Source organism: Martes martes (genome assembly GCF_963455335.1).
Source record: "Martes martes genome assembly, chromosome: 18".
Taxonomy (NCBI): domain Eukaryota; kingdom Metazoa; phylum Chordata; class Mammalia; order Carnivora; family Mustelidae; genus Martes; species Martes martes.
Window position 1 is genome coordinate 13,680,322 of NC_137906.1, and position 26,495 is coordinate 13,706,816.

The following is a 26,495-nucleotide window of genomic DNA, read 5'->3' on the forward strand; positions in this document are numbered from 1 at the left end:
GTTTACTCCGCATGTCCAAGGCTCCTTGGGAACCCCGGGACTGACACCCACGCCCTAGCGAATTTCCCCCTGGCTGTGGGACATTCATAAGCATGGACGATGCCAGTCTGGTGGTTTATACTGGTTGTGCCAGGAGCTCCTGGGATCGGGATGCGGTGGGGGCCACGAGCAAGGGCTGCGGGGGCAGGACGGGCTGGGGAGGGTGGCCCCAGAGCAGAGGGCATGGGGGATAGTGCCGCAGGGGTGTTGGTCTCTCCCTGCCTCTTCCGTGCTTCATGCTTCGGGCAGGTGACCGAGCTCCTGCGGGTCCTGCCCGTGACACAGGTGGCTTCTCTGAGAAAAGCCCCTTTCTGCACACTCAGGCCCCACACAGTGCTCTCTCCCAGGGCCCCCGTGCTCCCAGCCCTGTCCCACAGCTTGTGACTCACCTGTCTGTCCAGCGCAGCCCCCGGGAGCATCCCCCTAGGTGGGCCAAAGGAGGAAGGCACCAAGCCGGCCTGAGGGCTCACAGCAGAAGGAAGGGTCCGGCTCACTCCCTCTGAAGTTCTGCTCTCACTCTAGCTGGTGTGGCAAGAGACAGCGAATCTCTATTTGTTGCCAAAAGTCCAAATGAGGGAAAAGACAGTGACACCCACCTCAGACGGGATCCTCCAGCCCAGAAGCCCTCTGCTCGATCGGCCACCTGTTCCAGGGACAGGTGAGTGTGTCTCCACGTGCCACGCGGGTGGGGAGCTGGTGGTAAGCGGGACTCGGTGTCCTGCCTGCTCAGGCTGGTGAGAGACCCACGACACAGCCTTACAAACGTGGGGAAGTCGAGCACTGTGAGGAACGTGACACGGTGTTCAGTATGTCTGGGACCTGGAAGATCCCATGTTCGCCACGGCTGAGAGGCGACACTGAGGCTGCGGTCTAGCCAGAGAGCTGCCGGGAGGAAGGGGACAGTGCCAGAGAAGCAGCACAGTGGCCCATGTGCAGGAGTGGCCTGAGGACGGGGACACTGGGCCTGGCCTTGTGGCCAGAACCTCACAAGTGTGTCAAGAGGGTCAGGGTAGCCGCAACTTGGCATGGCCTCACAGGGAGCCTCGTTGATGGTGTTTCTGGTTCATTCGTTGGATGCCTGGGGTCATTTCTGACCCAGGAGGTGGAGGCCGGCTGCAGGTCAGCTGGGGCACGGGCTGCACCCTTGAGCCACCTCTGGTGAGCAACTCCACGGGTCACATGGGTCATCACAGGGTGGGGGTAGACTGAGCGCCTTGTGGCCCCTGGAGGTTTTTTGGAAATAGCTTTTTTAAACCCCTAACTTGTTTTTGTTTGCATCTGTGCCCAAGAATAGAATTCAAAAATAACGTGTGGGTGTTCTGGGTTCTCATGAGTCCAGGTGCTGCTGGGTGGTTCTGGGAAGGGCAGTGGGAGCCGCCTTGGCCGGTTCTGCCTGCGACTCCCAATCACCCTGTGGCATCTGCTCGCTCTCTGAGGGCCTCAAGTTTGTGATCCCCGGGCATCCTTGAAACCCGGTTCCTGTCCATGCATAGCTGCCCCACCGCGAGGGGGAGTCCTCCCAGGCTGTAGCAGCCTCTGCAGCCCCGGGTCCAGTTCAAGAGCCCCCCGAGGAAGCCCTGATGTCCTCCCCCCACCACTGGCCTTCCCCGGGATACTTGGGCTCGGCTGGGGCCTTGGCCCTTCTGGACAGACAGTCGAGGAGCCCAAGTCCTGGCACCCTTGCCCCAGAGTGCTGCCCCCAAGCCACGTGCTGCGGCAGCGGAGCCTCCCGGGAACCCCGGAGCTGGGGGCCCCGACTCCCCTTCCTGCTCAGCCTTCCCCTGCATGCTTCCGCGGAGCTGGAAGCAGTTGGGCCAGTGTGCCCTCCAGCCTCGCAGCCTGGGACAAGTGACGGGCACACGTCCCTGCTGCCTAGAGGGACCCGCTCAAAGGGGCGGGTTCTTTGCAGGAAGATGGGCCTGTCCCTTCCCGGGTAGATTGGGGTCCTCAGCCGCCCCTGCCCCTGCCTGTCGGGTTTGAAAGCAGCTTCTCCAGGCCCCAGGCTCAGACCTTGAGTGTGGGCGCGTGGGCGCACCCCTGGAATGGTGTAGCTGCTCTTTTGAACTTGATGGGATCTAAATATGGACTCTTAGCTTCAACATTAGCTGCTTGGCCAAGGCATGGCATGTTTGGGGTTATTTTTAAGCCTTTTCGAGAGTTCATTCCTCGGGGAAAGGTCTGAATCCGCTGTCCCATGAGACTGTTAGCAGGCCCACAGCCACCTTCTGACCCATACTCTGGCACTGTGCGGGGGCGGAGCAGCGGGGCCCTCCTGTGCCCGCAGGGTGCACCCGGGGGCAGGGAGGAGTGGCCACTGGGAGAGGAGGCTGCCGCCCTACCCACCTTCATCAGAACTGTTTAGATGGGTGCTGAAGCTGCTTCGGAAGGCAGGTAGGTTCCCAGCGCCCCCGCCCTGCACTCGGGAGTCACCATACACATGATGTCGTGACCCCAGAGTATCTTTAGCCCCGTGTGGGACTCACCGGGACCGGGGACAGATACAGAGCTCAAAGGCAATACAGTCCACTTTGTATGTTTATTAGCAAAAACCAGGCCCCTAGGGAGCAATGGTGTGTCGATACCCAGTTCCGCTCGCATAACATGTGCCACTGCCCCTGGGGACTGTCCCAAACTGCTCCCCACTCCTCCAGCCTCCTTAATGCCAGAAGGAACCTCTGTTCCTCCAAGTTTTATTCTCACAATGTTCCCCCCAGTAACTGGCTTTCAAACCACTGTCCCTTTGCAGCCCGGAGGCAGAGCAGACAGGCAGCCACCCCCATGGCCCAGGCTCCACGCCGAGTGCCCCCTCCCCACATCCTAGCTTCTCCACTACCATCTGGAGACCCACCTTTTGCAGAAGACGGAAGGAAACTGGGAAACAGGTAACATGACTGAGGCAGCAGGAGGACCAGTCCAAGCCGTGCTCATGGACAGGGCAGGTTCCCATTCACCCCAGCTCTGTCTGACCGTGCCACCACCATTCTTAAAGGGAAGGGTCCCAGGGCCCCTCCCTGTGAACCTGGGTGACGGCCGTGCTGGGGTACGGGGCAGCGGCATTTTGGGGTGCTCCCGGAGGTCCTGAGCCGCAGGAGCCAGCCCTCCATGCAGCCAACCTTCCTAAAGACTCTACCCCCAATGCAAATGCCTTAGCTCTAAGCATAGGGTTGGGGCTTTAAGGCACAAACAAAGGTTGGGGGCTGTGTTCGCAGTGACAGCTCCCCAGGCACAAGCCTTCCTCTGCTGGCTTCTCCCCATTTCCCTCCCTGGCCTCCTGGTCATGGAGATGCCTGCAGCCCCCAGGACCCTGACCTGGACCCCACACCTGCGCCCAGTGCTTTGTGGGCCTGGGACCCTGTGCTCCTACCTGGAGTCTGTAGATAGGAAGCTTCAGGCCTGCTTGCTGGGGGAGGAGATCCTCGATCTGGGTGGTATTTTGCAGTTTTTTTTAGGAAACCCCCCAGACTGTAAAGCTAGCCCCAGAGTGTACGAGCACCCCTGCTCTGGTCTCTTTCCAGGAGGGGGACGCAGCTGTAGGCGCACTGCTGGGGGCCTGGAACCTTCCCTCCGCCGCTGCACAGACACACAGAACTAGGACGGAGCTGGCAGATGCCCGTGCACGCCCAAGCTTCAGCTCAGGAAACGTGTGACAGAAGCAAAGGGACACAGACACCCCAGGTAAGCTGGCCGCCTTGGCCCAGCCTGCATGAAAAGGAGTCCAAAGAGTCTGCGACGACCCCTTAAGTGCCAGGACCTGAGACCCCAGCGGCTCCCCTTGTCGGCAGCCCACTCTGCTCTCACCACCGCAGGGAATGGCAGGCGACCAGGTCAGGGACACGGAGGGCCTCGGTCACCTCGACCCTGCCCGGCAGCCTCTGTAGGCACTGCGTGCAGCCTGAGGCTCAGAAGGCTGGGCCAGCCCTGTCCGCATGGGGTCGGCCAAACCGTAAGCCCCTCGCTTCCCCCGGGCATGCAGCCTGGCTTCTGCCCCGGACAGCCTCTGCTCCAGTGGGGTGGGCGAGGGAGGCCCAGAGCCCCCAGTGCCGTCCAGGCTGGGCCTGAAGACTCTCTGCTGGGACCCTGGGGACAGGACCCAGGACTGCCGCTGATCCTGGGGGTGTACGGCGACAGACAGATGGGCTTCCGGGTTAATTCTCCTCCGCTCTCCAGCGACAGGGGGACGACCCCGCCCTGGCCAGTCTACGCGTGCTCAGCTTCCTCCGCAGGGAGGATAGCGTGCCCCCCAGGACCCTGCGCAGCCCCGTGCCGTCGCGGCTGCAGGGCAGGCCAGGTCGGGGTGCAGGGAGCTGCCCCGTGAACATCCCCCACCCGGCCAGGGCATCCACAGCCCCGTCCACCTGTGCCAGCTCTTCCTCTGTCACCTCCCGCTCCAGGGCCTGGATGCACAGCGCCAGCCACTGCCCGTGCTCCTCGATGGCCTCACACGGGGGTCCAAGCTGCGGCGGGCTCTCAGGGATGGCCAGCGAGCCCAGCCCCTCCTCGTGCTCCAGCTCCGGCCCCACAGAAAAGCTGTGGCTCCCCGCGTCAGGGGTTAGGGGCTCCGACAGGCTGCTGCCCGGCTCCGACGCGCTCCCGCAGCTCAGGCCCGAGTCTGTGCTGCCGGGCAGGGTGTCTGCAGCGGACGCCGCCCCCGCGTCCTGGCTGGGCCGCGTACGCGTCCCCGCTTGAGTCCAGGCGTAAAGTCTCTGGGAGGGAGAGACAGGCTGGGCTGTGTGGGTGCCGCCACTTGAGCCAGAGTGCTGCCCCAAGACCCAGCCCCTTTGTGGGGGACCACCCTGCCCCCCACCCACCAGCCCGGGCCCCCCAGGGGCCCCCACGCAAACACTCAGAAGCAGCGCATGCCCAAAGTTCAGTTTAACTTACACTGTATTAAGAGCAATAAATACTCAGAACTTCTGCACATGGTCTTACTTTTCTGATCTTTGCTCTCACTTCTGTCTGGTGTCTGCATAGTGGACACGCCTGTGACCACGTGCTAGACACCCCTTCCCAGCACTGCTCCCAGTGTCACCCACACCCCTCTGCAGCGTGGTCAGTGTTTCCAGCACCCCACTGACCGGGACAAGGGGACAGCAAGGACTGTTCCCCGCCCAGCCCTCCATCAGCACTCGGTCACCGCCAGAGCATCCAGGGACCGACCCGGGCTCCAGGGCCCCCGTCCTCCTCCTCTGAGCCCCTCCAGTCATATGGGTGAGGCTCCAGGACAGGCTCCCTTCCTGGGCAGGGGTGTGTGCAGAAGGTGGGAGCGCTGGGTCAGGGGAACACAGGCCCAAGGAGGGACACAAGTGAGAACACCCCTGCTTTTCATCAGCCAGAGCCAGCCACTTTCCCTACACATGCCCTGCAGTGTGTGCCCACTCCCCCTAAGTCCTCAGTGGGGCTGTGTTGGGGGGGCCCTTCCACCTGGGCTGGATAGCCCATTTCCCAGTCACCCAGAAAAGATCTGCATGGGGAGGCAGCTCTGGAACTTGGAAACACCCAGCCTGCTAGGTCAGCAGTCGTCAAAGTGGGGTCCCTGCCCTGCAGCACCCCTAGGAGCCTGAGAAATGCAGGCCCTCCTGTTCAGAGGGGCCAGGTCAGAAACTCCCTCCTGCCTGAGAACCTGTCCGAAATGGAGTCAGGCATCCCCCACCTTCACCAGAAAACCACCACTTATGGCCTACCCCAGGACAGCAGTGAGCCCCTCTCCCTGGGCCAGCCTGGGACCCTGCTGTGGGCAGCGCCTTGAGGAAACAGCAGAGGGCAGCATTGACCCCCCGAGCTTGGCCTGGCCACCTCCCCAGCGCCTGCAAGGGCTTCCTCCTCCCAGGGGCTGGCCCAGCAGGCTGAGGGGAAGCTGGGGGGCAGCTTGGGCCCTGTGCGATGCCGGAGGGAAGTGTTAGGATAGGCCCAGCACCTGACCAGCGCTCAGAGAGCGTGGCCTGAGAAAGAAAAACCATCTGCCCCTCTTCGCTCCCACAGAGCAGCAACCTGATGGCCACAGCCCCCATCACTGGGTGCATACTGTGGGCCAGGCACCCGGCGAGGGCCGTGAATACTGCCCAGCAGGAGGCCAGGAGGTTGGCACAGGGGTCTGTTCACTTGGCCTGCAGGTCTCGCCCACAGGGCCCAACTCTCGGCCTGCTGTCCCCCGAGCCCCATGCACGAGGCCTGCTAGGGCGCTCAGACGCCCTCTCTCCCTGCCGGGGCGCCGGCGACTCACCTTGTACCTGTCGACGAGCTTGAAACCAAGGACGTGCTGCAGCTTCCGCAGACAGATGGGACAGAGGTCCAGGGGCCGCCGCAGGGCCTCGTCCAGGCTGAGCACCCCCTGCATGAGGCAGTGAAGCCAGCGACAGTTCCCCAGCCCCAGGAGATGGCAGAGCTCATGACACGTGACCTGAGGGAGACCACATAGCATCATTGCCCTCGCTGCCGTGAGCCCGGCCACCAGCCAAGCCCCCAGTGCTGGGGTTGGCGCCCACAGGAGCCCAATGGCCAGGAAGCAGGCCCTGTGCCCTCGCCCCTGCTTCCGACGGCACAGGGCACAGATGGACGGCTCTGGAGCACCCAGGGCCCACCCAGCATGGGAGCTGGGGCAGCAAACAGGTTCATACCCCAACCCTGCCGATTCCCAGCTGTGTGAGCTCAGGCAAAGGTGTGGGCGGCTCCAAGCCCTGTTGTCTGTGCTCTGGACAGCCTGGCCCTCGGCATGGGGCTGGACGGAGCGCTCGGGCCCTTCTGGCTGATTGCCCATCCTCAGCAGTGGCCTGGAACTCACCAGAGCCCCGAGGCCTTCCATCCTCTTGCTGCCCCCATCTCCTTCCCCCTGCCCCATGCACCGACCCCACACCCTGGCCTCCCTGCCCACCTTGCAGCACTGGACCATCCCCAGGGCACTGAAGCACACAGTTGGCCCTCCGTCCTGCACGGGAGTCACGGGGTCGTCTGTGGCCACCTCCACCAAGGCTGGATCAGAGGCGCGGGGTCCCGATGGCAAGAGATCCCCCGCGAACCGGGCAAAGCTGCAGACGCCTACCTCTGGGGAGAAATAGAGACACGAGGGCGGCATCTCACGGGGAGCCTGAAAGCAAAGCCACCCCGTCCTCAGGATGCATGGGTCCTGGAGGCCCGGCCCTGCCAGCACGCCTCCGCAAAGGCCACCGCGAGGTCCCCGCCCGAGAGGAGGCAGGACTTGGGGGTGTGCGTTCTGGAGCAGCTTCCAGGTAGGGTGTCGTCTTCCTTAGGAGGGTTGGGGCTCCCGTGCACTTGCCCCGCCCCTGCACCCCAGGGTGCGCCCCCCCACCCAAGCACGGCTGGGCAGGGGCTGCTGGGGCACTGGCTTACCATGGCCTGGAAGGAACTTGCCGAAGGTGAAGCTCCAGGCCTCACAAGGGTACAGGTCGGACAGCGTGAGGCCCAGCACGCACAGCGCGTCCGCCGGTTTGCTGTTCTTCAGGAAAGACAGGATGCCGTCTGCGCGGGGAGAGGGCCCGAGGGGCGGTGAGTGGGCGGCTGGGCCCCCGTCTCCCCAGCCCAGGTTCCGGGCAAGAAAGCCTGTTCTCTTCCTCTGCCTGTGGCCAGCCCCTCCCTAAGTCAGGTGCAAGCTGGTCACGTTCCACAAGAAGCTCGTGGCCCGAGGTGGGGAAGTCCCAGCAGCCACACTGCATGACACAGAGCAGGGGCCACAGGCCTGGGCTTCAGGGTCAGGCAGCCGGGGTCACGTGAGCAGGCCCTTGGGGTCTCCATTTCCAAAACTTAGAAGAGCTGGCTCGGACGGGGTAGTTGAGAGGCCCAGATACATCCCAGTGGGGACGCCAGGAAGGCCACTTGACCAATGGGACCAGTGTTCAGGGGACAGTGCCCCGGCAGCCACCGGATATGGCAGGAGCCCCAGAGACGCATGTATCTGAGTTCCCAGGGCCTGTGAATGTGCTGCCTCACAAAGCAGCAGGGACGCTGTGGACGTGATTAAATTAAAGGCCTTAAAAACCAGAAGTTACTCTGGGTTTTCTGGGTGGGCTCAAGGCAGTCATTAGGGTCTTTAGAAGAAGAGGCAGAGGATCAGAGAGACCTGAAGGTGATGGTGGTGGGCAGAGACGTACCGAGCCTCGAGCAGGGCCATGTCCCGTAAGCAGGGGACAAAGGCAGGGCCAGCAAGTTCTAGGACCAGAAGAGGGTCTCAGTGGCCAAACCTGAAACCTGGCACACAAGAAGGACCCACCAGCATCAGGACGGCACCTGCCCCAGCCAGGAGCTCCCTGTCCCCCTGAAAAGTCCGTGCCCGTAATGGGCTCCCTATAATGCACCCTGGGGACTGTGAGCACTCCTCCTGCCGAGGAGAACCAGATAAGCTGAGTGAAACACAAAAAAGCTTCTTAAAGTGTCCTAGGTGGGGTGGCGATGGCCACAGGGGACACCATGCACATCCTGGGGCGGGGGGTACGAAGAAAACTTTTCTACATCTGGTCACGGTGGTGACTAGGTTATAGGTGTGGTTGTCAAGGCTCCCAGAGCTGTTGCAAAGGGACAATTCACTACACATGAATTATGTCTCAGTAAACAGGATTTAAGAAAAACCAGAGACCTGATGAGAAATTAGAACAGGGATGGGGGGAGGATTGGAGCAGGAAGCTAAGGCTGAGCTGCTTCTGGGATTGGTCTGGGTGGGGGGAGTGCAGGTTGGACTCCCAGGGCCATGGGTGGCCCCGAAAAACTGCCCACCTCTGTCTCAGGCACCACCTGCCCGTAACTGGCAGAGGAAATCCAGAATCCTCCCTAGAGCCGATCACATCATCCCAGGCCACGAGTTCTCAAAGTTAAACTAACTTTCCAATTAAGATGGCTAACGATGAAAAATAACAAGAGATGCAGACAGCATAGGCGATCAAGACAGTGAGCAGAGACCACGAGCGCGCCCCCGGTGGTGGAATTAGCCCTCCCAGCAGCCGCGTTCATGGGTGTGAATACAGAGCTTAAGTTCCAGCAGGAAGTCGGTATTTTTAGAAGTGATACTGCTGGTTTGAGAAAGAATCCACGAGAAACTATAGAAATGCACAAGAGGAGAAGTGAAATGCAGAATTCGGGGCGCGGGCGTCACGGCGTCCATGGTGCAGTTGGGGGATCGGTCATCCGCACGGGAATGACGCGTGGCTGGAGCACGGGCACAGAGAAGGTACCAGACAGGGAAGGTAACGCACAGGGGAGGTACTGCACATCCAGGTAGAGCCCTGAGTTGGAAGGAAGAGCACGGCTGGGGTTCCGCCTCTGACGCAAGACCCCGGTGCACCCCAGATGTGCACCCCTGCTGGGGCCCCCTAGACTTGGGTCGGGGTGTCCCACACATCTGAGAGCCTCCGGTCCATCTGTGCCCCATCCCCCGCCGCTCTTGAGCTGCCAGCAACCCCGGGGATTTGGGGAGCAGGGAGGGGTCTTCTGGACGCACCCAAGACTAAAGGCTGGAGCGAGGCCGTGCAATGCAGCGGGCAGCCGGAGGAGGGCTCGCTTCACCCGCCTGGCGCGCCGTGGGGTTTCCCCGTGGACTCGGGGCTGGGAGTCCCGCCCCACACCCGCGGGATAGGGAAGGCAACTCTGCCCCACCCTCCCCTGCCCAAGGCTGGGAAATAGAGGCTCCCCCAGCAAAGAGGGGGAAGGGATTCCCGCCTTCCCCCGGGGGTCTTCCTCCCGCCCTCTGCCTCCATGCAAAGTGGCAGAGGCTGTGCCCCGCCGCGCTCGCCCACCTGTGTGCAGCTGGAGCCTGTCCGAGTCCTGGCTGGGACGCGAGCAGCAGTGAATGGACGCCGCCGCCACCGAGGGCAGGCAGCGGACCTGCAAGCCCAAGAAGAAGGCCTCCGTGCAGTTCCTCAGGTGCTCCAGCAGACCGCTGCCCACCGGACCCTCGCTCAGATCTGGGGGAGGGGCAGTGCGTCAGCCGCTCGGCCCCCACCGGCCACGCCCAGCACCGCCCCAGCGCCCGGCACCCCAGCACCAGTGTCTCAGCACCCCCCAGCACCCCCGCCAGCACACAGCACCCCAGCACCCAGCACGCCCCCGGTGCCAGGCACCCCAGCCCCCAGCAACCCAACACTCCCGCCAGCACTGCCAGCACCCCCCGCCATACCCCAGCACCCACCAGCACCTCTGCTAGCACCCCAGCACCCCCACCAGCATCCAGCACCAGCACCCCAGCACCTCAGCCAGTGCCCCAGAACCCCAACACCCCCACTAGCACCCAGCACCCCTGCTAGCTCCCCTACTAGCATCCAGCACCCTGCCAGCACCCCTGCAAGCACCCCAGCACTGCAGCCAGCACCTAGTACCCCGTCAGCACCACAGCACCTCTACCAGCATACAGCATCCGCCACTAGCACCCCTGCTAGCGCCCAGCACTCCCGCTAGCACCCAGGACCCCCTACTAGCATCCCAGCACCGCCTGCCAGCCCCTGAGCACCCCTGCCAGCACTCCTGCTAGCACCCAGCACACCCACCAGCACCCCAGCAACCCTGCCAGCATCGTGTCACCTCCAGTGCCCAGCACTCCCACCAACACCCAGCACCACTGCCAGTACCCCAGCACCCTCACTAGTACCCCAGAAACCCAACCAGCACCCCAGCACCTCAGCAAGTGCCCCAGGACCCTCACTAGCACCCAGGAACCCGCCAGCATCCCTGCTAGTATGCAGCACCCTAGCACCCACACCAGCACCCATGCAATCACCCAGCACCCCAGTACCCACACCAGCACTGACACATGCCCAGCCAGCACCCCTGCTGGCACCAAGCACCCCAGTATTCCACCAGCAATCTGGCACCCCCGCCGGCACCCCCGCTAGTACCCAGCACCCTAGCACCCAACACTCCCACTAGCACCCCCACACCCCAACCCCTGCCAGCACCCTGCAAGCACCCAGCACCCCAGCACACCAGCAACACCTCTGACACCCCAGCACCCCCACTAGCACCCCAGCAACCCCACCAGAACCACTGCTAGTACCCAGCACCCCAGCACCCCTGCCAGCATCTCAGTACTCCCACCAGTGCCCCAACAACCCCATCAGCACCCCAGCACCCCCCGCTAGCACCCCAGCACATCCTGCCAGCACCCCTGCAGGCACCAAGCACCTCAGCACCCCTGCTGGCTCCAAGCACTCCAGAACCTCTACCAGCACCCCATCACCCCTGCCAGCACCACAACAACCTTGCTAGCACCCAGCACCCCTGCCAACAACCCTGCTAGTACCTGGCACACCAGCACTCCCACCAGCACCTCAGCACCCCACCAGCACCCATCACCCTAGTAGCACCCCAGCACCCCCACCAGTACCCCAGCAACCCAATTGTACCCCAGTACTCCCCACCAAGACCCCAGACCCTCGCCAGCACCTCAGCATCCCTGCCAGCACCCCTGCTATCACCCAGCAACACCACTAGCACCTCAGCACACCCACCAGCACCCCAGCAGCCCCGCCAGCCCCCCCAGTACCCACCACCCCCACCAGTGCCCTAGCACCTCTGCCAGCACCCCAGTACCCCTTCCAGCACCACAGCACCCCCGCCACCACACAACACCCCCACTAGCACCGCAGCACACCCACAAGCACCTCAGCACATCCACCAGCACCTTAAGACCCCCACCAGCATCCCAGCACCCCCACCATCACCCTACCACCTTGGCCACCATCCCAGCACCTCCCTCCAGTACCCCTGCTAGCACCCAGCACCCCCACCAGCACCTCAGTACCCCCACCAGCACTCCCAGAAGCACCCCAGCACCCCTGCAAGGACCCATGCTATCACCCAGCACCCCAGTACCCCCACCAGTGCCTCAGCAACCCTGCCAGCACTCCAGCACCCCATCAGCATCCCTGCTAGTACGTAGCACTCTAGCAGCCATGCCAGGACCCCTGATAGCACCCAGCACCTTAGCACCCCCACAAGCACTTCAGCACCCCTGCTGGCACCCCAGCACCCCCACTAGCACCCGATCAAACCCTCCAGCCCTCCAGCACTCCCACTAGCACCCCAGGACCCTATTAGCACTTCAACACCCCACCACACCCCTGCTGCTACACAGCACTCCAGCAACCACCATCTGCACCCCAGCACCCACATCAGCACACCAGCACCCAGTGTCACCCCCAGTGCCCAAAACCCTGACAGCACCCAGTAGCCACACCAGCACCCCAGCAACCCCGCTAGCATGACCCCACCAGCAACCATGCTAGTACCCAACATCCCCAGAACCCCCACCAGCACCTCAGCACCCCTACCAGCACTCCCAGCACACAAGCACCCCTGCCAGCACCCCAGCTAGCACCCAGCACCCCTGTACCCCTGCCAGCACCCCAGAACTACCAGCACTTCAGTATCCCCACCAGCACCCCTGCCAGCACCCAAGCACCACTGCCAGCACCCCTGCTAGCACCCAGCATCCCCACACTCCCACCAGCACCTCTGCACCCTCACCAGCACTCCCACTAGTACTCCAGCATCCCCGCAAGGACCCATGCTATCACCCAGCACCCCAGTACCCCCACCAGCACCTCAGCACCCCGCCAGCACCCCTGCTAGCACCGTAGCATCCCCGCCAGCACCTCAGCAACCCCACCAGCCCCCAGCACCCCTCAGCACCACAGCACCCCCTGCAAGCACTCCAGCACACCTGCCAGCACCCCAGAACCTCCACTAGTACCTCAGCATCCCATCAGCATCCCTGCTAGTACATAGCACCCTAGTACCCACGCAAGCACCCAATTGCACCCAGCACCCTAGCATCCCCACAAGCACTGCAGCACCCTTGGTGGCACCCAGCACCCCCACCAGCACCCAGTGTCACCCCCAGTGCCCAGAAATCCAACAGCACCCAGCAGGCCCGCCAGCACAAGACCCCACTAGCACAGAGAACCCCGCGCCAGCACCCATGCTATCAGCACCCTGCCAGCACCCCAGGACCCCCCACCAGGACCCCAGCAACCCCGCTAGCACCCAACACCCCCAACCCTGCTAGTGCCCAAACCCCGCCCCAGCACCCTGCTAGCACCCAGCACACCAACACCCCCACCAGCACCATCAGCCAGCACCCTAACACCCCACCAGCATCCCAGCACCACCTGCCAGCACCCCTGCTAGCACCCAACACCCAGCATCCCCTTCAGCACCTCAGCACCCCTGGCAGAACCCCAGCATCCCCACAAGCACCCCCATACCACTACCAGAACCAGAGCACCCCTGCTAGCACCCAGCACCCCTGCCAGCAACGTTGCTAGTACCCAGCATCCCACCACCCCCACCAACACCTCAGCAACCCCACTGACACCTCAGCACCCCTGCCAGCACCCTGCTAGCACCCAGCAACCCCACCAGTACCCTAACACCACTACCCACACCCCAGCACCCCCCTAGCACTGCCATTAGCACCCCAGCACTCCCACCAGACACCTGACACACCCACCAGCATTCCAGCAACCCCCGCCAGCACCCTGCTAGCACCAAGCACCCCAGCACCCCACCAGCACCCCAGCACCTCCCACCAGAACCCTAACATCCCCACCAGCATCCCAGCACATGCGCCAGCACCCCTGCTAACACCAGCACACCAGCAACCCCACCAACACCCTAACACCACTGCTGACACCCCAGCAACCCCTGCCAGCACCCCAGCAACCCCACTAGTACCCCAGCAACCCCACTAACACCCAGCAACCCCGCCAGCAACCCAGCTTGTTCCCAGCACCCCAGCACCCCTGCCAGCACCTCAGCACCCCTGCTAGCACCCCTCTAACACCCAGCACCCTAGTATCCCCATCAGCACCTCAGCACCCCCGCCAGCACCCAGCACCACCATCACCCCAGCATTGCCTGCAGGCACCTCAGCACCCCCAACAGCACCCAGCACACCCACTAGCACCACAGCACCCCAACAGAACCCCAGCATCATTTGTAACCCAGCACCCCCTACCAGCACCCCAGCACCCTCACCAGCACCTCAGCACCTCTGCCAGCACTCCTGCTAGCACCCAGCACCCCAGCACCCCCGCCAATACCCCAGCAGCCTTGCCAGCACCTCAGCACCCCTGCCAGCACCCTGCCTGCACCCAGCACCCCACCAGCACCACTGCTAGTACCCAGTACCCCAGCACCACTGCCAGCATCTCAGCATACCCGCCAGCACCCCAGCACACACCACTAGCACCCAAGCACCCCCCAGCCAGCACCCCTGCAGGCACCAAGCACTCCAGCACCCCTGATGGCTCCAGCACCCCAGAATCTCTGCCAGCACCCCAGCAACCCCACTAGTACCCAGTACCCCCACAAGGAACCCTGCTAGTACCCAGCACCCCAGCACCTCAGCACCCCTGCTAGCATCCTAGAACCTATAGAAGCATCTCAGCACTCACACCAGCACTCAGTACCCCCACTATCACCTATCACCCAGCACCCCCTCAGCACTGCAGCACCCCTGCCAACACCCCTGCTAGCACCCAACACCCTAGCACCCCCACCAGCACCTCAGCATCCCACCAGGACCCAGAACCCCAATAGCACCCAGCACCCCCACCAGCACCCAGCAACCCTTTTGTACCCCAGCAACCCCCGCCAGCACCCTAGCACCCCCACCAATACCCCAGCAACCCCGCCAGCACCCCTGCTAGTACCCACCACCCCACCACCAACAGCACCCCTGCCAGTGCCCCAGTACCCCTGGCAGCACCCCAGCACCCCCTCCCTCACCTCAGCACCCCATCAGCGACCAGCACCCCCACTAGTATAACACTAGCACACTAGAAACCCCACCAGCACCCTCAGTAGCACCCCACCACACCCACCCAGCACCCTAACACCACCACCAGCATTCTAGTACCTCCCACCAGCACCCCTGCTAGCACCCAGCACTCCAGCACCCCCGCCACAACAGAACCCCAGCACAAACACAAGCACCCCACCACACCCCACCAGCACCCGTGCTATCACCCAGTACACAGCCAGCACCCCCACAAGTAACCCAGCAACCTCACCAGCCCCTAACACCCCCGCCGGCATCCCAGCACCCCCTCCAGCACCCTGCTAGCACCCAGCACCCCAGCACTCCCACCAGCAACCCCACCAGTACCCTAACACCCCCACCAGCATCCCAGAACCATCTGCCAGCACCCCTGCTAGTACCCAGGCCCCAGCAACCCCATCACCATCTGAACACCCCACCAGCTCCACAGCATACCTGCCAGCACCCCAACACCTCCACCAGCAACCCAGCACTCCCACAAGCACCCCAACACCCCTGCCAGCACCTGAGCACCCCTGCTAGCACCCAGCACCCCCGCCAGCACTCTGCTAGTACCCAGCACCCCCACCAGCACCCCAGAACTCCTGCTAGTACCCAGCACCTCCACCAGCACCACTGCTAGTACCCAGCATCCCAGGACCCCCACCAGCACCTCAGCACCCCCGCCAGCACCCCTGCTGGCACCTATCACCTTAGCATCCCCATTAGCACCCCAGCAGCCCCCAAGACACCCCTAATAGCACCCAACACTCCAGCACCTCCACCAGCACCTCAGCACCTCTGCTAGCACCCCTGCAACTCCACCAAACCTCAGCACCCCCACTAGTACCGCAGCACCCCCGGCCAGCACCTGAGAACCCTGCCAGCATCCAAGCACCCTGCCAGCACCTCATCACCACCACCAACACCCCAGCACCCCCACTAGCACACCTGCCAGCATCCCTGCTATCACTCAGCACCCCAGCATCCCTGCCACCCCCGCTATCACCCAGCACCAAGTACTCCCACCAGCACCCCAGCACTCCCTGTCAGCACCCCGCAAGCACCCAGGACCCCAGCACCCCCACCTGCATCCCAGCACCTCCTGCCAGCACCATGGCTAGCACCCAATGCCCCAGCACCTCCACCAGCACCTCAACACCCCCACTACCACACAAGCATCCCACCAACACCCAAGCACCCCAGCACACCCCACCAGCACCCGTGCTGTCACCCAGCACCCCAGTACTCTGCCAGCACTGCCACAAGCACCCCAGCACCCCCACAAGCACCCTAACACCCCGCCAGCCACCCAGCAACCCCCTCCAGCACCCTGTTAGCACCCAGCACCCCAGCACCCACACCAGCACCCCCTACCAGTACCCTAACACCCCCTGCGAGCACCCCTGCCAGCACCTCTGCTAACACTCAGCAAACCAGTACCCCAGCCAGCACCTCAGCATCCCTCCTGCACCCCAGCACTGCTGCCAGTACCCCAGTACCCCCACAAGAACCCCAACACCCCCACCAGCACCCGAGCAGGCCTGCTAGAACTCAGCACCCCCACCAGCACTGCTGCTAGTACCCAGCACCCCAGCACCACCACCACCACCTCAGCACCCTCACAAGCACCCTGTTAGCACCAGGCACCCCCACCAGCACCCTAACAATTCCATCCACATCCCAGCACCACCCTCCAGCAACCTGCTAGTACCCAGCACCCCCACTAGCACCCCAGAACACCCACCAGCACCCTAACACCCCATCCACATCCCAGCACACCCCATCAGCACCCCTGCTAGCATCCATCACCACAGCACCCCCTCTAGCTCCTGTACTAGCACCCAGCACCCCTACAAGCACCCAGTACCCTAGCAACACTGCCAGCACCCAGCAACCCCCACCAGCACCTCAGCACCCCCCTGCACCCATCACCCCACTAGCACCCCAGCACCCCCGCCGGCACCCCAGTATCCCCCTAGCACAACACCCCTGCCAGCACCAAACACCTCCACTAGCTCCACAGCACCCCAGCACCCCCACCAGCACCCTAAGACCCCTGCCAGCATCCCAGCAGCCCCGCCAGCACCCTGCTAGCACCCAGCGCCCTGGCAAGCACCTCCACACCCCTCCCAGCACCCCCACAAGCACCCCAGCACCCCCACAAGGGCCCATGCTATCACCCAGCACCCCAGTAACCCTACCAGCACCTCAGCAGCCCCACAAGCACCCCTGCTAGCACCGAGCACCCTAGCACCTCCACCAGACCTCAGCAACCCTGCCAGCTCCCAGCACCCCTCTAGTACCGCAGCACCCCCATAAGCACCCCAGCACACCTGCCAGCACCCCAGCACCTCCACTAGCACCCCAGCACCCCACCAGCATCCCTGCTAATATGCAGCACCCTAGTACCCACGCCAGGACCTAATAGCACCCAGCACCCTAGCACCCCCACAAGCACTGCAGCACCCTTGGGGCACACCAGCATCCCCACTAGCACCCCATCAAACCCACCAGCACCCCAGCATTCCCACTAGCATCCCAGAACCCCCACCAGCACTTCAACACCCCGCCAGCATCCCAGCACCCACATCACCACCCCTGCCAGCACTCAGTGTCACCTCCAGCGCCCAGAACTCTGACAACACCCAGCAGGACCTCCAGCACCCCCAGGACCCTCACTAGCACACAGAACCTCACGCCAGCACCCATGCTATCACTCAGCACCCTGCCAGCACCCCAGCAACCCCCACCAGCACCCCAGTAACCCCACTATCACCCAACACCCCCACCATCAAACCTGCTAGTACCCAAACCCCCCCCAGCACCCTGCTAGCACCCAGCACACCAACACCACAACCAGCACATCCCACCAGCACCCTAACACCCCCTCCAGCATCCAAACACTACCCGGCAGCACACCCCTAGCACCCAACACCCAGCGTCCCCACCATCACCTCAGCAGCACCGCCAGAAACCCAGCATCCCCACACCCCGCCAGAACCAGAGCATCCCTGCTAACACCCAACACCCCAGCACACCCGCCAGTACCTCAGCATGCCTGCCACCACACCAGCACAACCACAAGAACCCCAGTACCCCCACGAGGACCCATGCTATCACCCAGCAGCCCAATACCCCCACCAGTACCTCAACACACCCACCAGCACCCCTACTAGCACCCAGCAACCCCGCCAGCATCCCTGCTATCACCCAGCAGCCCAGCAGCCCTACCAATACCCCTGCTATCACCCAGCACCCCAGCACTCCCCGCCAGCACCCTGCAAGCACTCAGGATGCCAGCACCACCACTAGCACCTCAGTGCCCCCCGCCAGCACCCTAGCACCCCCACCAGAATCCCAGCACCTCCTGCCAGCACCGCTGCTAGCACCCAGCACCTCAGCATCCCCGCCACCACACCAGCACCCTCTGCCAGCACCCAAGCACACCTACAAGCACCCCAGCACACCCTCCAGTGCCCTGTTAGCACCCAGCACCCACAACAGCACCCACAACAGCACCCTAACATCCCCACCAGCATCCGAACACCAGCTCTTTGCTGGTGCTGGCATCCCTGCACCACCCTGCTAACACCCAGCACCCCAGCACCCCAGCCAGCACTTCAGCATCCCGCTAGTAACTAATACCCCACCAAACCCCAGCAGCCCCACTAGCACCCCAGCATCCCCGCCACAACCATTGTTAATACCCCACACCCCAGGACCCCTGCCAGCCCCTCAGCACTCCTGCCAGAGCCCTAGTAACCCTGCCAGCACCCCAGCACCCCCAGCCAGCACTGCAGCAACCCTACTAGCACCCAGCACCCTGCCAGCAACCCAGCTAGTATCCAGCACCCCTGCCAGCACCTCAGCACCCTCGCCAGCACCCAGCAACCCTACTGTACCCCAACACCCCCCGCCAGCACCTCAGCACCGCTGCCAATACCCCAGCATCCCCACCAGCACCACAGCAGCTCCGCCAGCACCCCTGCTAGTACCCACCACCCCCACCAGCAACTCAGCAACCCCACCAGCGCCCCTCCAGCAACCTTAGAACCCCCACCAGCGACCAACACCCCCACTAGCACCACAGCACCCCCCCACTATCACACTAGAAACCCCACCAGGACCCTCATTAGCACCCCAGCACATCCAGCCAGCACCCTAACACCCCTGCCAGCATTCCAGCACCTCCCGCCAGCATCCCTGCTAGCACCGAGCACTCCAGCACTCCTGCCACTAAACCAGCACCCTGCCAGCACCCCAGCACACCCACAAGCACCCCACCATGCCCCACCAGCACCCATGCTATCACCCAGTACACAGCCAGTACCCCCACTAGCACCCCAAACCCTCCCGCCAGAACCCTAACACTCCCACCAGCATCCCAGCATGCCCCACCAGCACCCCTACTAGCATCCAGCTCCCCAGCACCCCCACCAGCACCCCAGCACCCTCACCAGCACCCTAAGACCCTGTCCACATCCTAGCATACCCCACCAGCACCCCTGCTAGAACCCAGCACCCCAGCACCTCCACTAGCACCCCAGCACCACACCAGCACCCTAAAACCCCACTGGCATACCTGTATCCCCCACAAGCACCCTGCTAGCACCCAGCACCCCAGCACCCCACTAGCACCCATGCAACCCCCGCCAGCACCCAGCACCCCGACCAGCACCCCAGCAACCCCTGTTAGCCCCCTGCTAACACCAACTACCCCGGCAACCCCGCCAGCACCCAGCACCCCCACTAGCACCACAGCACACCCACTAGCACCCCGTACCCAAGCAAGCATCCCAGCACCCCCCACCAGCACCCTAACAGTTCTGCCAGCACCCCAGCACTCCCGCCAGCACCCTAACACCTGAGCCGGCATCCCAGCACCTCTCACCAGCACCCCTGCTAACACCCAGCACCCCAGCACAACTGCCAGCACCTCAGTACCTCCTGCCACCACCCCAGCACAAACAGAAGCACCCCAGTACCCCTACAAGGATCCATGCTATTACCCAGCAGCCCAGTAACCCCACCTGCACCTCAACACCCCCGCCAGCATCTCTGCTATCACGGAGTGCCCCAGCATCCCTGCCAACACCCCTGCTAGCATCCAGCACTCAAGCATCCTGCCAGCACCCCAGCACTTCCCGCCAGCACCTTGCACTGCCAGCACCCCAGCACCCCCACTAGCACCCCAGAAACCCCACCGGCATCCCAGGACCTCCTGCCAGCACCACTGCTAGCATCCAGCACCTCAGCACCCCTGCCACCACACCAGCACCCCACCAGCACCCAAGCACACCCACAAGCACCCCAGCATACCCCGCCAGCACCCGTGCTATCACCCAGCACCTCAGTACTCTGCCAGCACCCCCACAAGCACATTAGCACCCCCACCAGCACCCTAACACCCCTGCCAGCATCCCAACAACCCTCACAAGCACCCCTGCTAGCACCCCAGCACCCCCACTAGCACTCCAAAACCTCCCACCAGCACCCTAACACCCCTACCAGCATCCCAACACACCCTGCCAGTACCCCTACTAGCACCCAGTACCCCAGCACCCCCACTAGCACCCAGTAACCCAGCACCCCATCAGCACCCTAAAACCCCACTGGCATCCCTGTACCCCCCACCAGCACCCTGCTAGCACCCAACACCTCAGCACCCCACTAGCAACCATGCAAACTCTGCCAGCACCCTAACACCCCCACCGGCACCCCAGCACCCCCCACCAGCCCCCTGTTAACACCAAGCACCCCAGCACTCCCCCCAGCACCCAGCACACCCACTAGGACCCCTACACCCACACAAGCATCCCAGTCCCCACCACCAGCACCCTAACACCCCTGCCAGCATAACCGCACCCCCACAAGCCCTCCTGCTAGCACCCAGCAACCCATCACCCCTGCCAGCACCTCAGCACCCTGCCTGCACCCCAGCAACCCCGCCAGGATCCCAGCACTCCCATAAGCACCTCAACACCCCCACCAGCACCTCAGCACCCCTGCAAGCACTGTTAGCACCCAGAACCCCACCAGCACCCTAACACCCTTGCCCATATCCCAGCAACCCCTCCAGCACCCTGCTGGCACCCAGCGCCCCCACTAGCACCCCAAAACCTCCACTAGCACCCTAACACCCCTGCCAACATTCCAGCACCCCACCAGCACCCTGCTAGCACCCAGAACCCCAACACCCCCACTAGTACCCCAGCACCCCCACTAGCACCCCAGCACACCACCAGTACCCTAAAATCCCACCGGCATCCCTGCACTCCCCACCAGCACCCTGGTAGCACCCAGGACCCCAGCACCCCACTAGCACCCATGCAAGCTCCACCAGCACCCTAACACCCCCATCGGCACCCCAGCACCCCCGCCAGCACCAAAGCACCTCTCCAACACCACAGACCTCCTGCCAGCACCCAGCATCCCCACTAGCACCAGAGCATACCCACTAGCACCCCTGCAACTGCACAAGCACCCCAGCACCACCCGCCAGCACCCTAACACCCCTGCCAGCATCCCCGCACCCCCCACCAGCACCCTGCTAGCAGCCAGCACCCCAGCACTCCCACCAGCACCCTAACATCCCAGCTGGCATCCCAGCACCTCCCGCCAGCACCTCTGCAGCATCTCAGCACCCCCACCACAACCCCAGCACCTGCACAAGCACCCCAGTACCCCCCTAAGGACCCATGCTTCCACCCAGCACCCCAGTACCCCACCAGCACCACACCCTAGCACCCGCCAGCACATCAGCAAGCCCACCAGCACCCAGCACCCCTGCCAGCACCCCAGCACCCCACCAGCATCCCTACTAGTATGCAACACCCTAGCACCCACGCCAGCACCCCTGCTAGCACCCAGCACCCTAGCACCCCCACAAGCACTGCAGCACCCCTGCCAACACCCCAGACCCCCACTAGAACCCCATCAAACCCACCAGCACCCCAGCACTCCCACTAGCACCCCAATACCCCACCAGCACTTCAACACCCCTGCCAGCACCCCTGCTACTACACAGCACCCCAGCAACCACCACCAACACCCCAGCACCCACATCAGCACTCCTGCACCACCACCAGCACCAGTGTCACCCCTAGCACCCAGCACTCCACCAGCACCCAGTAACCCTGCCAGCACCCCATACCCCCCACCAGCACCACTGCTGGCAACAAGCACCCTGTGGCACCAAGTACCCCAACACCCCTGCCACCACCTCAGCACCCCCACCAGCACCCAGTAACCCCAACAGCACCCAGCACCCCTGCCAGCAATCATCCTAGTACCCAGCACCTCAGCATCCCCACCAGCACCTCTGCCAGCACCCAAGCACTCCTGGCAGCACCCCAATACCCCCAGCCAGCACTCCAACACCCCCTGCCAGCACCCCTGCTAGCACATAGCACCCTAGCACCCCTGCCAGCACCGCAGCACCCACTGCCAGCACCTCTGCTAGCACATAGCACCCTAGCACCCCCCACCAGCAGCCCTGCTCACACCCAGCACTGTAGGACCCCCACCAGTACCTCAGCACCCCCACCCAAGCACCCAGCACCCCACTAGCACCAACAGCACCCCTGCTAGCCCCCAGCACCCCAGCACCCCAGCCAGCACTTCAGCAACCCACCAGCAACCATTACCCCCGCCAAACCCCAGCAGCCCCACTAACACCCCAGCACTCCCGCCACCACACTATTAGTGCCCCAAAACCCAGGACTCCTGACAGCACCTCAGCACTCCTACCAGTGCCCCAGTAACCCTGCCAGCACCCCAGAACCCCCTGCCAGCACCCGAGCAACCCTACTAGCACCCAGCACCTGAACCAGCAACCCAGCTAATACCCAGCACCCCAGCACTCCTGACAGCACCCAGCACCACCATCACCCCAGCATCTCTTGCCAGCACCCTGACAGCCCTGCCAGCACCCCTGGTAGTACCCACCACCCCTGCCAGCAACTCAGCACCCCAGCCAGTGCCCCAGTACCCCCGCCAGCACCCCAGCAGCCCCCACCAACACCACTGCCATAACCCAGCATCCCAGAACCCCTACCAGCACCTCAGTACCTCTGCCAACACCCCAACACCCCTGCCAACACCTTAGCATCCCCACTAGTATCTCTGCTAGCACCAGAGTACCCCTGCCAGCACCCCTGCTATCACCCAGCACCCCAGCACCACCACTAGCACCCCAGCACCCACTCAGCACCCTAACACTCCCACTGGCATTCCAGCACCCCCCGCCAGCATCCTGCTAGCACCCAGCACCCCAGCACCCCCACCAGCACCCCTGCTAGTACCCAGCACCCTAGTATCCCCACCAGCACCCCAGCAGCCCCCACCAGCACCCCTGCTATCACCCAGCACTCCATCACCCCCACCAGCACCTCAGCACCTCCGTCAGCACCCCAGCACCCCTGCCAACACCCCAGCACCCCCACTGGCACCCCTGCTAGCACCCTAACACCCTACCAGTACCCCTGCTATCACCCAGCACCCCAGCATCGCTGCCATCACTCCTGCTATCGCCCAGGACCCCAGCACACTTGTTAGCACCCCAGCACTCCCCACCAGCACCCTGCTAGCACCCAGCACCCCCACCAACACCCCAAACTCCTGCTAGCACCCAACACTCTGCCAGCTCCCTGCTAGTACCCAGCACCCCAGCCCCCTGCCAGCACCTCAGCACCCCTGCTAGCACCCCTACTGGCACCTAGCACCCCTGCCAGCACCTCAGCAGCCCCCGCCAACACCCTAGCACTCCCACTAGCACCCCTGCTAGCACCCCATCACCCCCGCCAGCACCCTGCTATCATCCAGCACCCCAGCACTCCTGTCAGCACCCCAGCACTCCCCACCAGCACCCTACTAGCACCCCATACCGCAACACCCCCACCAGCACCCTAGCACCCCTGCTGGCACCCCAGCACCCCTGCCAGCACCCCTGCTATCACCCAGCACCCCCACCACCAACCCTATCACCCAGCACTCCCACCAGCACCCCAGCACCTCCACCAGCACCCCCACTAGCACCCCAATACCCCCACCAGCACCCTAGCACCACTGCTGGCAACCCAGAACCCCCTGCCAGCACCCAGCACATCAGCATCCCTGCCAGCACCCCAGCACCCCCACCCACAACAAGTAGTCCAGCATCCCCACCAGCACCTCAGTGCCCCTGGCAGCACCCAGTAGTCCAGCACCCCTCCCCCCAGCATCCCATCTCCACCCAGCACCCCCTCTGACCACTGGGCCAAGAAGGCTGACAGGGACCTGCCTTTCCAGAGTCGGTCCCGAACATTTTTTAAGGGACAAAGAAAAATGAAGGAAAGGCCAATGCCTGGAGGAAAGATGAGAAGTCTGGGGGCAGGGAGCTCCGGAAGGAGCAGTGGGGACTCACCCAGGGCCACAGTCCATAAGGCTGGCAGGGAGGGGGCAGCAGGGGCAGGTCAGAGAGGCCCCTCGGGGTTAATGCTGCAAAGAGCCTGCCTGGCAGGAGTAGAGTGGGACACAGTGAGGGTGCCAATGAGGCCGGGCGGGCAAGGTGCCCTTGGGGGAGCCCCCACAGGCTGTGTTGTAGGAGGACAGAGGGGCACAGACCCGGGGTGGCACCCTGGAGGGCCTGGGACTGGCTGGTTGGAAATGCAGAGCCCCAGGCCACCTCAGCTCCAGAACTACGTTCACGAGGTGCCCGTGATCTGCTCACATGGGCACAGGAAGCCCTGGGGGGTCACTAGCAGGGGACATGGAGCCAAGTGCATGGTTTGGGAGCAGTGGGTGGAGGCAGCTTCTCCAGGCAGAGCTGGGCGACTGGCTGCAGGGCCATGGAAAAGGAGGGGTGCCTCTGGGCCTCTGGTCCCCCAGGGCAGGTGGGACACGCAGGTTCTCTGCCCAGCTCCCGCCTATTCGTCCTCTGCAAAGCCAGGTCCACACCTGCCCCACGTACCCTCTGCCAGCCCCACACCCCCACATCCAACCCCCCGGCGCTGTCCCGTTCCCCGCAGGGCCCACGTGGGGCCTGGGCACAGACTCCCTACCCAGATCCAGAGTCCAGGTTCCCCGCGGGGCCCTGCTGGCTCGGGGTCGCCCCCCCCAACCCCCACAGGCCCCCCAAGCCTGGTACCTATGGGCTGCAAGTAGATGTGCTTGCGGGCCGGGCCCTGCCTCCGGGCTGGCAGGGAGGCGTGGAAGGTCTGGAAGTCCTCGGGGGCCTCCGGGCGGCTGAGGAGCCAGTCGAAGGCGGAGCGGATGAGCAGGGAGCAGAAGAGCGTCCTCTGGGGGTTGTAGGCCTCCGCCAGAAAGAGCCTCTCAGCAGGGGTGAAGGTGGCCACGTAGTGCTGCTGCAGGTTGGGGTCGGTGGACACCAGCGCCTCCTTCAGGGCCCTCGGGCCGAAGCTGAACTCCTGGGCCGGCCTGCACTGCAGCATGGCGGGCCTGGCCTCTCCGGGCAGCCCCCGTTGTGGCCCATGGACACCCTCGGGGACGGCCACCAGCTCTTCCAGAACCTTCCTGCAGGCCGATGGGAACCGCCGAAACCTCCCCTCCAACAGATGCTAGGCCAGGGTCCTGGGGCTCCCAGCCCTGCCCTGTGTGGGGTCTCGTTGCGACAGCAAGAGGCTGCGGCACGGACACGTCCAGGCCTGGCGGCACCCTGGGGAGAGGGGGACAGGCCCCGCTGAGCACACTGGGCCCCTTCTCTCCGGCAGGGGAGAGGACGCGGCCCTCTCACCCGGCGGGGGACAGAAGGACGGTATGTCCTCCTGCTCTAGCCCCCAGCCCCTGTCTCCGTGGAGAACCAGCACCCACTCCCCAACCCCACCTGCCCTCAGACGCCGGGGGAAGGGCCTCCCCGAGAAGAAACCCAGCCGTTCCTGGGGCCCCGCAGCACCTCCTTGCGCCAACTGGAGGCCTTCCGGGCAGGTCCCCGCATGCCCGAGGACGGAAGCCTGCTCCCCGAGTCGCCCGGCCAGCCGGGAGCCCGCACAGCACCAGGCCCGGAGGTTTCCCCTCACACTCGAGGCGCGGGCACACGTGCCAACCACGGAAAGCTATAAATAGGGTGATGGGGCAAAGCAACAAAGAGCGCTTTAAGGGCTGGAACAGACAGGGCGGGGAGAGCAGACGCCGGGGAGGACAGATGGGCCGGGAGAAGGGGACAAAGTCGGTTCACAGATCGGCGTTCTCCTTGAGAGTCTGAGTGCGGACCCGTACGTCCCAGCTCATCGGACACGAGGCCCCCTCCCTGCACAGGCTCCCAGAAATGCTACCACATTTCCCATGGACGACGGGCTCTCGTCTCCATCCAGAGGCGTGCGCCGTGGGCAGGGGGAGCCTCGCAGAACAGGGGGAGCCGACGACGGAGGAAGCCAGAAGACGAACATGTAACAGAGCAGAGCACGGCGGGGCATGGGGTGGGGGGGATCAGAACGCAGAGGAGAACAGCGCTTGGCCCACTCTCCATTTAGAAAGTCAAGCCAGCGATGCAAAACCCCAAAACAGGAGCAGGCCTTGTTTTGGGCGGAAGAATGGAGAAATGAGCCCACACCCCCTTTGGCTAACCCTGACTTAAAACATTCATCTGGAGAACACACACACAGGCACGTGTGTGTACAGACATCTGCGCAAACCCACGCCAATATACACACATACACACCACGGCGTCCTCTGGAATTCCCAAGTTTTCTTGGGATGT

The 26,495-nt window shown here is 63.7% G+C and overlaps 1 protein-coding gene and 1 long non-coding RNA gene across 2 annotated transcripts; one reads left to right on the plus strand and one right to left on the minus strand.

Moving 5' to 3' along the window:
- The first annotated feature begins 576 nt into the window (after nt 1–576).
- LOC308359488 lies at nt 577–4,956 on the plus strand. Its single transcript, XR_013968430.1, has 4 exons — nt 577–697; nt 2,786–2,921; nt 3,555–3,714; nt 4,431–4,956. It is a non-coding gene; the product is annotated as an uncharacterized lncRNA (long non-coding RNA).
- On the minus strand, nt 4,185–25,230 carry AMZ1 (archaelysin family metallopeptidase 1; the record flags this gene model as incomplete). Its single annotated transcript, XM_080830554.1, has 6 exons — nt 4,185–4,742; nt 6,260–6,436; nt 6,908–7,077; nt 7,384–7,512; nt 9,777–9,944; nt 24,927–25,230. 6 exons carry the CDS (start codon nt 25,228–25,230, stop codon nt 4,185–4,187), a joined length of 1,506 nt encoding a protein of 501 aa, XP_080686680.1.
- Between the last annotated feature and the right edge of the window lie 1,265 nt (nt 25,231–26,495).